This window comes from Callospermophilus lateralis, chromosome 10 (genome assembly GCF_048772815.1).
Source record: "Callospermophilus lateralis isolate mCalLat2 chromosome 10, mCalLat2.hap1, whole genome shotgun sequence".
NCBI lineage: Eukaryota > Metazoa > Chordata > Mammalia > Rodentia > Sciuridae > Callospermophilus > Callospermophilus lateralis.
The window spans coordinates 92746848-92759772 of record NC_135314.1 but is presented as its reverse complement, the minus strand read 5'-3'; the positions used below and the strand labels follow the sequence as shown (position 1 = coordinate 92759772).

Genomic DNA, 12925 nt, shown 5'->3' with positions numbered 1-12925 from the left:
TGCATTTCTCTAATTGCTCATGATGTAGGACATTTTTTCATATATTTGTAAGCGATTTTTATTTCTTCTTCAGAGAAGTATATGTAATTAATTTGCCCATTTATTAATTGGGTCATTTGGGGGTTTTGCTGTTAAGTTTTTTTTTTAATTTTTATATAGTCTACATATTAATTCCTCTGTTAGGAAAGTAGCTAGCTAATATTTTCTCCCATTCTATAGGTTCTCTCTTCACATTCTTGTTTCCTTTGCTGTGCAAAAGCTTTCAGATTTGATACCATCCCACTTATTAACGTAGCATTATTTCCTAAGCTTTAGGGGTTCTTTTGAGAAACTTGTTGCCTATGCCTATATGCTGGAGTGTTGACCTGGAGTTATATAGCATTTGCTCTAAGCCATGGAAGACACTTAAGGTTTCCCCTAATTCCTAGGTCTTTGATCCATTTTGAGTTGACTTTCATGCAGGATGAGGGATAAAGGTCTAATTTCATTCTTCTACATAGGAATAACCAATTTCCCCATTTGTTAAAAAGGCTATCTTTTTCTCCAGTGTATATTTTTGACACCTTTGTCAAGGATCAGATGGCTGTAAATGTGTGGATTTGTCTCTGTGTCTTTTGTTCTTTACCATTGGTCTATGTGTCTTGATGTCATTACTGTGCAGTTTTTGTTCCTATAGCTCTGTAGTATAATTTGAAGTTAGATTTTGATATGCCTCTACCATTCCTTTTATGGCTTAGAATTGCCTTGTCTATTTCGGGTCTTTTATTCTTCCAAATGAATTTTAAGATTGTTTTCTTTTTTTAGTTCTCTGAAGAATGTCATTGGTATTTTGATGTGGATTCCATTAAATCTGTATATTGCTTTTGGTAGTGTGACCATTTTAATAATATTAATTCTCCTTATCCATGAACATGGAAGGTCTTTCCTATCGTCTAAGGCCTTCTTCGATTTTCTATAGAAGACTTCATTATAGAAGTTGTTCACCTCCTTGGTTATATTTATTGCTAAGGGGTTTTGTTTTTGCTTTTTGTTTTTTGTTTTGAGACAATTGTGAGTGGAATTGTTTTTCCGATTTCTTTCTCAGCAGATTCATTGTTGTTATATGGGAAAGCTATTGATCTTTGTATGTTGATTTTATAATTTGCTACTTTGCCAGATTTGCTTCTTAGCTCTTAACAGTCTTCTGTCATCATTCCCTGTTATGAGGATTAGGAAGTTATTTTCACACACTGCCGTTTTTCACTCTAAAACAAAGGAGACAATACTTGCCTTTGTGCTCACCTCCTTCAGCTTTCCCAGCCTTCAGTACCCAGAGTTCTTCATGTTTTTCCCAGGATACAAGATACCATCCTATTTTATTAGTTCTTCAGTTTTATTTCATTTTTGATTGTCCCTTTGTCATTAAAACTAATTAATGTTAGCTCAGTGTATCAGCTTCACAGGAAAATGGTTTTCATGAATTTTTTACTGAAACAAAATGTAGTTTTATCAAAATGTAAGGATAGGTTGAACTGAGTATTTTAGAGTCTAGGTGTTTGGTTTCAGGACTATACACTGTTTAAATAAAGTGAAAACAAACTTGTTGACTTTTCTAAACATCTACTTCATTGGCAAAAGGCAGTGGTTGAATTAAAAGTATGGTTTGAAATGATCTTTTGGTCAGATTTGTACCTATGATAGGTCCAAGTTACGATAGGAAAGTATGGTGGGCAGAGGAAGGCCTTTGATCCCCTTGAACCTCAAGGGACCAACTCCACATCCCAGTCTGACCTGTGTCCAACATAAAATCAAGGTTAAGTGCCTGCCCTTAGCCGAGCTTCAGTTCCTTTGCTTGTAAATTGGACAAAGTGATCCTGCCTCGTTGGACCAGAATAGAAATTAGAGGCAGTATTGCATGTATCAGATCTAAACTGCATACCCAGTAGCTGCTATGTCATTAGGTCACCTTACTAAGCTCTCTGAGTTGACTGTAGTGCCATCACCTCTAAAAGCAGAGATCATAGTTCCTGCTCCAGAGCGTGGTTTGCAGCTTGTTGGTTGTGGTACTTTCACTGCTCCTATTCTCATCCACCCCTGGGCTTTCATCCACACTGCTTCCCTGGGGGTGGTTTAGGAGGAAGCCAGTCCTCTTGGCCATAATTCAGAAGAAGGACTGAAACACGTTATCAGCAGACTGGTCACATCATAGAGTAAGGCATGGCCATCGTGGGCTAGGAAGGAGAGGTGCCTGTGTGTGCCAGCACTGTGCCCTTCCTCCTGCTTGCTCAGCACACTTCCTGCTCTGTTGGAGGAATAACAGTCTCTGAAGAAATCAGAAGGATAACAGTTCTGCAAATTAGCATTTTAAAGTTCACCAAAGTGCTTTTGGCCACCTTAAATCCTTTTCTGATTGTATCTTGAAGTGTAAGATGTTAGAAATTAGTGTCATGCACGGTGGCTCATGCTCATAATCCCAGCTGCTTGGGGAGCTGAGGCAGGAAGATGGCAGATTGAGGACAGCTGGGCAACTTAGCAAGACCTTGAAGTGCTGGGGATGTAGCTCATGATAGAGCGCCCCTGGGTTCAACCCCTCCCTCAGTACCACATACACACATTAAAAAAAAAAATTAAAAGATATCCCCAATGTCCTTTAGTTAAATAATTCTGTCACTGTGGTAAATATGATATTGTTCCCTTCTTATAGATGAGAAAACTGTTGCTTAAAGATGTTAGATAATTTCCCTGAAGACCTTCCCCAAAGTGACTAGCAGGATTCCCAAAGAAATTTCACTCCTAAAGAGAATTAAAATGCTGCCACGTTATTTGTTTTGGTGGTGGTGGGTAATGGTGAGGATTGTGTTTTTAAGGCTAAGATTATATGCCTAGCAAATGCTTCTCAGTGAAAGGTCAGAGAATCATAGAGCTAGAGACATAAGGAACTTTAGAGGCTTTGGGGAAATAAGTGAATTCACAGAAGAAATAAAATCATCTTGATACTTGTATTTTCTGATCTTTAAAAAGAAATCCTTAAAAATGACTCATATCTCATAATTTTTGTTTTATTTTGTTTAGCAGAGTAGAACAGCAGTTTTAAGCAACTAATGACCTCACTTCCTTTGATGTGTTAAAGTAACTAAGGACTATTTAAGATGCACAGAGCAAAAGAAAGGCTAAGGCCGCTTGGAGTACAAAATGAGCTTGTCTCAGAAGGACTGTGGGCCAGCAGATGGCAGAAAGCACCTTGACCTCTAGGCTCTATTTGCACCTGTGCCTAGGGTAAAGGAAAGGAATGGTGGGTTGAACACTGGAAGGACCTTAAGAGAAATCTTGTAGTTGAGGAAGTTTGTTATACCATTGAGGAAAAACTACAACTTACTGTCTGGTTTCTCTTCCTGAGAAGAGAAAGAAGGTAGTCATTTCTGCCATCGTGATGATTTTAAAGATTTTTCCTTTCCAGTGGCAAGAACATTTGTTATTTTCCAATCATGGGAAGAAAATCTTATATTAATATCATTAAAGCAATTTTATGAGACTCAAGAAGCAAGAATTTTTTAATCTTTCAGTGTTATTCTGAAAGATTAAATTGTTTATAAAAAAGGCCTTATGCAAATCTCAGCAAAACAGAATCTAGGAAAAGTAAGGCCCTTTATAATGGGGTTTTTCTGTATTTTACCACAGATAAGTATTTGCTGAATTCCACGCCATGAGGCAGATATCATCTAGTTGTGGGTGCTATGAATAAAGATGTTATAAACATTTGTGTGAAGGTTTGCATATTAATTTCTCTAGAGTAAATACCTAAGAGTGGGATTGCTAGGTTATATGATAGTGGTACATTTTGTGCTGTAAGGGAACTCTGTTCTCCAGTGTGGCTAACCATTTTTCATTCTCATCACCAAAATAACAAAGTTCCAGTTGCTTCTTATTGTTGTGTGTGGGTGTGATGTCAAACATCTTTTGTGTCTTTATTTACTATCTATAAAACTCTTTACCTAATTCATGTTCCATTTTGAGCTCACTTTTATATCAGGTATAAGGTTAAGTTGAGGTTTATTTGTTTCTTCCTGTGAATGTCCAGTTGTTCCCACACTATGTATTGAAAAGATTCTTCTCTCTCCATAAAATAACTTTTACACCTTTGTCAAAGATCAAGTGGCCACATCTGTGTGGGTCTATTTCTGGAGTTTGTGTTCTGTTGCCTTGATCTGTGTGTCTGTCTCTCTTCCATGCTGCCTTGATTACTGTAGCATTTGGTAAGTTCTAAAATCAGGTATTGTGATTCTTGCAAATTTATTATTATTTTTCAAATTTGCACTAACTAGTTCCTTTGACTTGCCACATAACTTTTAGAATCAGCTTGTCCTTATCTCCTCTGTTAATCCTGCTGTGAGCTGGGTGCACTGACCAACACTGTAACCCCAGGGTACTCCCAGCAACTCCAAAGGGTGAGGTGGGAGGATCACAGGTTGAGGCCAGCTCTGGCAATTTAGCAAGGTCCTGTCTCACAATAAAATAAAAAAGGGGTAATAATGTAGCTCAGTGGTAGAACTCTTGCCTAGCATGTGGGAGGCCCTGGGCTCAATCTTCAGTACCTTGCCTCACCCTCACCACCCCCAAAAGAACCAAAAGAATCTTGTGGGGATTTTGTTTGACTGTTTTGAAGTGCAAGGCCACTACAGGTCAATTGGGGGAGAATTAATAATTGTATTGTGAAGTCTCCAGTTCATGAATACTATATGATTCTATTTGGATAGGTATTTAGTATTCCAGCATTGTCTGTGGTTTCCATTTATTTTGTTTTTTTCCTGTGTGTTACCCGCCTCCACCCCATACCCTACAACCTACTCCATCCTGTCCCACTGGCTGGGATGTCTAGCTAGTGCTGATGAACAGGAGTGATGAGAGTAGGCACCCTTGCTCCTTTTCTTAAAGGGAAAGTATGTAATCTTTTATGGCTACTGTGATGTGGGTATTTTTGTAGGTGCCCTTTTCAGGTTGAAGAAGCTCCCTCCTATTCCTAATTTGCTGAGAATTTTTATCATGAATATGTTGGATGTTGTCAGATGCTTTTCCTTTATCAATTGATATAATCTAGTTTTTCTTCTTTAGACTATCAACACGATGGGGGAAATGGTAGAATAGAAAACAGGAAGAAAAGAAGACTAGAGAATTTCTCCCATTCTCTGAACCTTTAGAGATACCCTTTCTGCTTTGAGGCAGACTTTCTTAGAATTCTTTGTCTTTGCATGTCTTTGCACACATCCACTCCTGAATTTAGTCTTCATGAGTTCAGGCTAGAAAATAATGAAGGGAGAAATGGCAAGTTCTCTATTGATTTGGTAAAATTAAAATTATATACTTCCACAAATCTGCCACCTATGATATGATTTCCAGAGTTCTTAAATATCTACATCCTTTTGTACAGATTTAATAGCTGCATTCAGTGAGGAACACAGGGTAGAAGAAGGTGCCTTGGGTCTGGGGATGTAGCTCAGTGGTGGAGCACTTGCTTAGCACTCACACAGTCCTGGGTTGACTCCAGACCTGTGGGAAGCTAACAAACAAAATGTGCAATCCACACAGACAGGGTGTTGAGGGAAAGGACAGCAGTGTCATCAGTGGGGCATTTGATGGCCTGGAGGATTTGTTTCAGTCAACTAGTTAGGAAATGTAAAGGAAGAAGGAAGATAGGAATAATATTCCCACTGTACTTTTTAACTGTATTAGATGTTAAATTTCTAGACCATAAAGGTGATGTTAATATGTCTTTACTCCCCATAACACTGTGCAGATAGGAAACTCCCAGTTGGGATTTTTACACATCTGAATGGCGTCCTGCTATAGCAGTGGTTGTTTAAGGGGCTCTGGCGGAGAACTTCAGAGTTGTTGGGTGAGGCTGGGGAAAGGGAGTGTTTTAGTCAGCTTTTTCACCTCTGTGACTAAAGGACCAACCAGAACAATTATACAGGAGTAAAATTTTCTTAAGAGCTCATAGTTTCAGAGCTCTTAGTCCATAAAGAGCTGGCTTCATTCCTCGGGGCTCAAGGTGAGGTAGAACATCATGGTGGAAAGGTGCTGAAGGGAAGCAGCTCACATCATGATCAGATAGCAGAGAAAGAGATCTCCACTTTCCAGATACAAGTACATACCCCAGAACCACGCCCCCAATATCCCCCTCCTCCAGCCACACTGTGCCTGTCTACAGTTGCCGTACAGTTAATCCCATCAGGGGATTGATTCACTGATTGTGTTAATACTCTCACAACCCAATCACTTCTCCTCTGCACCTTCTTGCATTGTCTCATATGAGCTTTTGGAGGACACCTCACATCCACACTGTAACAGGGAGTGAAGGGCTCTGTTTTAGAGCTGTTGTCCGGTGTCTGACTCTGGAGGAGACTTGTTTGTTCTCCTATTTAATCTTCTCTTTGTAAATCATCTACTTCCAAAACTGACTTTGAGGTAGCTAAATAGTAGCTAGAACAACTACTATTTAGAAGTATATCGCTAGGATGTCTTCCCTCAGACAAGAAACTTTTTCCCCCTAATTAAGGGATATCTTCTAATGTTTTTGTTGTTGTTTTGCTTTGCTCTTACTTTCTAGAATGGAGAGTGTATAATCTGTCCTGGGCTACCCAGGTCTTGGTCTTGAGTTACTCATCTTGTTTTTCTTTATTCCATAGCATTGCTTTAGGGACAAGTAATAAACACTCTGTTCGATGATTTTGATTTGTTTATTTTGATTGAAGAATTGCTGCTTCTTAAACTTGTATTGTCATCTTCCCCCTTTCTCCAGGATCAGAATTCAGGCTATAAATGAAATTGGAGCTGGACCATTTAGTCAGTTCATTAAAGCGAAAACTCGGCCATTACCACCCTCGCCTCCCAGGCTAGAATGTGCTGCAGCTGGTCCTCAGAGCCTGAAGCTAAAATGGGGAGACAGTAACTCCAAGACGCACACTGCCGATGATGTAGTGTACACTCTGCAGCTGGAGGACAGAAACAAGAGGTACGGGGCTAAGGGCACGCCAGGGACTTCTTGGCCTTGGCATGGGGTGAAGTCTCAACTCATTCTGTCTTACTCACTTTCTCTTAAACACTCTTCCTCCTCATTCAAAGAAGGGACTGTGTATTTGACTCTTACATTTTATTCCCAAAGTTGTCCCCTCCATTTTCCATTTAGAATTTCTAAGCATTCGAAAGATCCTGATTTCCCTGTATGTGTAGTAGATGTATTCTTTTCCCTTCATAAAGCCAAATAATGGAGAGAAATAAGAAAAGAAATTGTCAGGTTCAAGTCCACTCTATGATATAATGTATATTAGTCACAAGTACAGAGGGAGATAAGAATCAGGAAGAGATGTTACCTCTTTAAATATTCAGCAACCACTGGGACAACATGTTTACAAACCTGTGGATGATGTACAGATGAGGATTTTGCTCTGTAATTGTGGGCAAGGCAAGATCAAATTAACCAGAGCAAATAGTAGATATTTTATGAGTGTTTCCATGGCCAGAAAACACTTGTGGCTATAGAAATCAAATCCAGCCTTTTGTGACATTATTTGTTTAACCTAACTTCATTTCCTCTGAAAATGGCCAATCAGAAGATAGGCGGCTGAACTGTATTTGGGGATGATCAGATGCTGAGCGAAAGTTAATGATGACAGAATGTTCCATCGCCAAAAGGTCCTGATCAGAGAGTCAAGCAGAGGGGTTGGGGGATCACCATACAACTAAGATAGCAATGGAGGAAACGGCATGCTTCCCCTTGCCTCCGAAGCACAGAACCAGTGCTGGAATGGAAGCATCTCTGGAATTTCCTCTTTGTGCCTTATAGTATTCTGTTTACATGGGGTCTTAGTTCCCACAGGATTCCCCATCCGATTTCAGTCTCCCACTCTGTAATCAGGCATTTTGATTGATTTGGGTGTAGTGGAGTCTGGGGGCCTTCTGTGAAGACCAAGATTCAAAGCAATACAAGGGAGCCTGCTACATCTGGCTCCTGTTCTCACAGCCACTGCAGTACACCGATCTTCATAGAGGCAGCTCTAGGCCACATCAGGGCTGGCCAGGCACCAGGAAAAACAATCTGTCATGGGCAAAGGAGGTCATAAGAAGCTGAAAGACAAAATGTCATCATACGCATTCTTTGTGCAAACTTGCTGGGAGGAGTTCAAGAAGCAGCCCCCTGATATCTCCAGTCAGCTTCTCAGAGCTTTCAAGGAAGTGCTTAGAGAGATGGGAGACCATGACTGCTAAGAAGAAAGGGAAATTTGAAGACATGACAAAGACGGACTAGGCCTATGATGAAAGAGGCCTGAAAATCTATACCCTCCTTAAAGGGGGAAACAAACAAGAAGTTCAAGGGCCCAACACACCCACGAGACTTCCTTCAGCCCTCTTGTTCTACTCTGAGTATCATCCAAAGAAGAGCCCGGCCTGTGCAATGGTGGGGTTGCAGAGAAGCTGGGAGAGATGTGGAAACAACACCGTTGCAGATGAAGCAGCCTCAGGAAAAGAAGGAGCTGAAGGAAAAATAAGAAAGAATGCAGCTGCACACCCAGCTAGAGAAAGCCTGGTGCAAGAAAGGGAATCATCAAGGCTGAAAAAAGGAGAAAGAGGCAAGAACGGCACCACGAAGAAGAGGGAAGGAGGGAGGTGTGAAGATAAGGTGATTGTGCTTGAGTTGGTTCCTGTGAAGCTCTTTCCCTGTCTATAAAGCGTGGAACTCCTTGAACATGGCTCATTCCTTTAAAAAAAAAAAAAAAATTGAAATGTAAGGCTGTGGTAGATTTGTTTTTAGATTGTACAATGACCATTTTTATGTAGTGAACACACTACCAAATGCGCCAAACACACTACCAAATGTGTCTTTAGGTAGCCCTGTCCTGGTGATATTTTCAGTAGCCGTGATCCTTGCCAGGTACAGTATGGGGAATATGACTTCACGTGGAAACTTGTTGTTCAGCACAAATTAGTTATATGTGAGTTCAGGTGTTTTTTCAAGTTCAGAAGTCTCCGGTGCAGCTTACATGAAATACTTACTGTTCTGGTAACAGTATTATTTTGTAATTGGAAAAAAGGTTGCAGTTATTCTGTTGACATTCTGAATGTGTCTAAGTAAGTACAATGTCTTATTAGTAAAAAGAAGAGGATGGGGGAAGAAAGGGAAGTAGGAAAGGAAGAAAAATATCCTCATGAATAATGATAGAACAAATAGTACCACAGCGGAAAGGGTCTAGGAATGAGGAGGAGCAGGGGCCGTCCTCCAAAGATGGAGGCACAAAGAACAGGGAAGGTTTCATTTGAACTTGATTTTGAAATGCCTGGCGGATCCAATAGTTTGAAGACAGGAGAACAAAAAGTGACTGCCCTATTGGAAACTGGTGCTGGTCTAGAAAGCACAGAGCAGTGCTCTCTCCTGACAGGTTCATTAGAGATTAAATTCATTTTCCCTCATGCACAAGATCACTTATCCCAGGGTGCTAGATTTCTTTGGATGTGTTTTCATAGGATGATTATTTTCTTATGAGGAACTACTCAACTGGAGAAGGCTGGCGAGAACAGAAGAGAAACCACGATAAGTATATAAAGCTAGCCTTGGGGGTGAATTTTAAATGAGTCCTACATTTTTTTCCCCAGGCTTCATTGATGATGGAAAGAACCATCGTTAGGGAATATCTTTTAGAAAAATATCTGTATAAAAAGAATATCTGTAGAATAAGGGAAGCGCAGAAGAGTCGCTGAAGCTGATGGCCGAGTTGGGATCACAGCCAGCGCCTCACACTCACACTCACCCAGGGAGGCAGGAGGCCAGGCACCCCCATCTGGCTGCAGTCCTTCCCTATGGGGCAGCCGTCCATGGTGGCTCATGGAGAGCTCTACAGATGTACGGTCCAATCTAAGACTTTATGTGATACAGAACAGCTCCTGGGCACACAACAAAAGCTCCACAAGCACTCGACCAAATGAGTGTGCTGTCTGCCAGGCAGAAAACAGTGCAGAAACCTACTGATCAATACATTCTCCCCACAGCCGCCCCAAATAAATAAAGCCCGACTGGCCTTGTTCATCAAATAAATGATGCTAAATTTAAGTGGCAATTTAAGAAATCTGACCATTACAAACAATATTTTTCTTGATTTCATGAGCTAGGATCCAAATTTATCTTTTCTAAATTAGATTTGCCAGTGCTCTCAGAAAGTTATTAAAGTGATGGGAATACAGAGCTTAATAAATTCTCATTCTATTTGTGGAATAATTTTATTCTGGGATTTAATAGGATGAGACAGCCTAGTTTTAGTTGGAAGATGACCTTCCTCTTTGTCTTGAAAGTGAACTCTTGGAGTGAGTGACCTTGAATCCAAGACTTTAGATTTGAATCTTGACTCCTGAGGATCAGGAAGAAGCCATTTGAGTTGGACTCATCATAACATTTGGTGTTAGCCTCGCTTTGTCCATTCTGGCCTTCACCTGGGTCACTGGGACTTGGCCTGGCCTCTCCAGGTGAAAGAGCAGTGCCTTCTTCCCAGGCAGCAGCTGGCTTTTTCAGAAAGCTGGTTGCTAGAGCAGTTTCTAGCCACGGCTGGCAGGAACTCTGCACGTGTTCTACAGCATGCACGTTAAGTTCATTAACCAAGTTCTTGCTGTGAATGTGGCCAAAAAAAATACATCCTGCTGAGGCCAAGGTGAGAACCAAAGATAGGTTCAGTTGTGGTTTTATTTTCTTTCTTGTCAGCTCTCAAGGTATTTCTTTCATGCTGGAGAGGTAGCTCTTTCCGAGCATCAGCAAGACCTGAGTTCAATTCCCAGTACCTCCTACCCCCAAAAAAGGTTCCTAGTTAAATATTTGTTTTGCCATGACCACATTACCAACTTGTCACTGGGCATTTGAGAAAAGAGTTGCTGATGTCTGAGTTGTACAGCTGTCCTTGCCAGCTATTTAAGTATTCGTGACCACTGTGCAAATTAATAACTCCGTGCTTGGTGATGGTCAGATTAAAGAGTTGCATCAGTTTTGCTTCCTAAACCATGACTCTCTCTTTCTTCATCCATGAAGAGGTTAAAGTAGATAATGATCTCTGGTGTCCTTCCCACCTTTTCCACCTTAAAGCAAGGAATCTTTATAAATTGTGTGTGAACTAAATTTTTTGCAAAAATATGTCCCTTGTAAATGATTTGGGCACGTTATCTAATTATCTTCATATTTTGAGCTTTTGCATTTCACAAGTAAGAAAATAAGGAAGATACCAACTTACCTTAAGAGTGACTACTTAATGTCTAAAACCCCTAAGATCTTGTTGCATCTGTGATGTACTCATTTATGTTTATTTATATGCCTTTCAAACCATAGAAAATGCCCCCAAGACTTAAAATAATAATGTTTGCTCAAAAATAATATTTCAAACTTTGTAAAGGAAACTTCTATTTAGTGAGCACCTACAAAGTACCAAACACTAAGAGCTTTCTCTGTGTTACTTTAGTTCTCAAATAAAAGGTAAAATGTAAAAAGTGAAATGTCCTAGCACTTTCTCTCTGTCCCTATGTCTGTCTGTCCCTCTCTTAAGGATAAGCCTATTTCATGTAGATTGAAATGATCCCACAGGGCTTCTTGCCACAGCCCCTACCTCCAAGTAAATCAACCTAGAATTCACCCCAGATCATCTGAACTTGCTGTGTGGAAAGTTTCACTTCTCTTGACTAGGACATTTATTTCCCTTGTATTCAAGTTTCTGACCTGTAAGGTCTCCAGTCCACATTTAAGTAGCAACTTTAAATCTGTGCTTTATACTTACAGAACTAGATTTACTTAGAGATTAGATTATGAGTATTCATTCAATCAGCAATTTTTTTCTTGTATTGCTGCTATGCGTTAGGTCCTATGAGGTATGTGACCTAGCTATAAGAGCTTATCTTGCTGAGGAAATGAATTAACATTAACAGTGAACAGGCAACACAGGAAATTTTATTTAATTTCAACAGATAAACAAAAATCAGATTAGTTTGGGTTTATAGTGATTTAGTCTATTATTCTTAACAGATCCAACCCAGAAGATCTGAATGGCTTTCATTCCCATGTTATGCAAGAAAAATATATGCCCCAAGTAAGCATTTTCATAATGCTGTGTTAACCTAATACAGGCACTAGAATAACAGGATCAGCTCGTGTGTTCTAAGATTCTGGTGTTGTAGCAATTATTTTGAAGACGCATTTGTCTGTGTTACTGCAGTGAAATGTTGTGCTGCCCTGACAGAATTGGAGTTGATGCCAATCCTGACCCTTACAGGGTCCATGTTCCCCGATAATTATACACAGTGCTGAGGAGGGAGGAACGTAAATTCCAGGAACACATTTGTAGTTAATCTGTTGTTCAGGGTTAGTCAGACAGCCAGTATTTTTTAAAGCTAGTATCCAGCAAAGCGAAATTGGGCTACAGAGTAGATAATTGTCGCTTGCTCTCTGTTGATTTGGCTTGGCCTGTGACACTTTCCCCTAGGCCAGGAAAAGTGGAAGGGATTTGCAGTGTTGACAGCGTGATGCCTGTTGGCCTTTAGCAGAAGAAAACTCCTGCATCTTTGTAGTTTTGGTGTTTCTTCAAACTCAAAATTATACTTGTTAACTAGCAAAGGTGGCTGGGATGCATGCTGACTGAGGGAAGAATGGATTTTCTCAGTGTTTGCCTGTTATAAAACAAACTCCTGCTTGCATTCCTTAGTGTGCTGCCAAGTTCCATGACACAGATGTGAGGCAACAACCCAGCCTGCAAGAGACCCTCAGCATTTGTTTCCTTTGCCTCTCTGGATTAGACCCCAGTCCACGTGATCATTCTGGTTGGATAAGTGGCATTTCTATAATTCAACCCCCAGAGGCAGCTCTGGTTCTTAACGCAGATGTCAAATCTCATAATCCTGATCTACTACTAAATTTCAAGATGATAGAAGC

General features: G+C 40.3%; 1 protein-coding gene across 4 annotated transcripts in view; it reads left to right on the top strand.

Moving 5' to 3' along the window:
• Fndc3b (fibronectin type III domain containing 3B) overlaps positions 1–12925 on the top strand; it is a 325529-nt gene that overhangs the window by 287461 nt on the left and 25143 nt on the right. For all 4 annotated transcript variants that reach the window (XM_076867793.1, XM_076867792.1, XM_076867790.1 and 1 more), the window contains one exon: positions 6776–6988. In XM_076867793.1, the coding sequence (XP_076723908.1) occupies positions 6776–6988 (213 nt within the window). The remainder of the gene's footprint in view (positions 1–6775; positions 6989–12925) is intronic.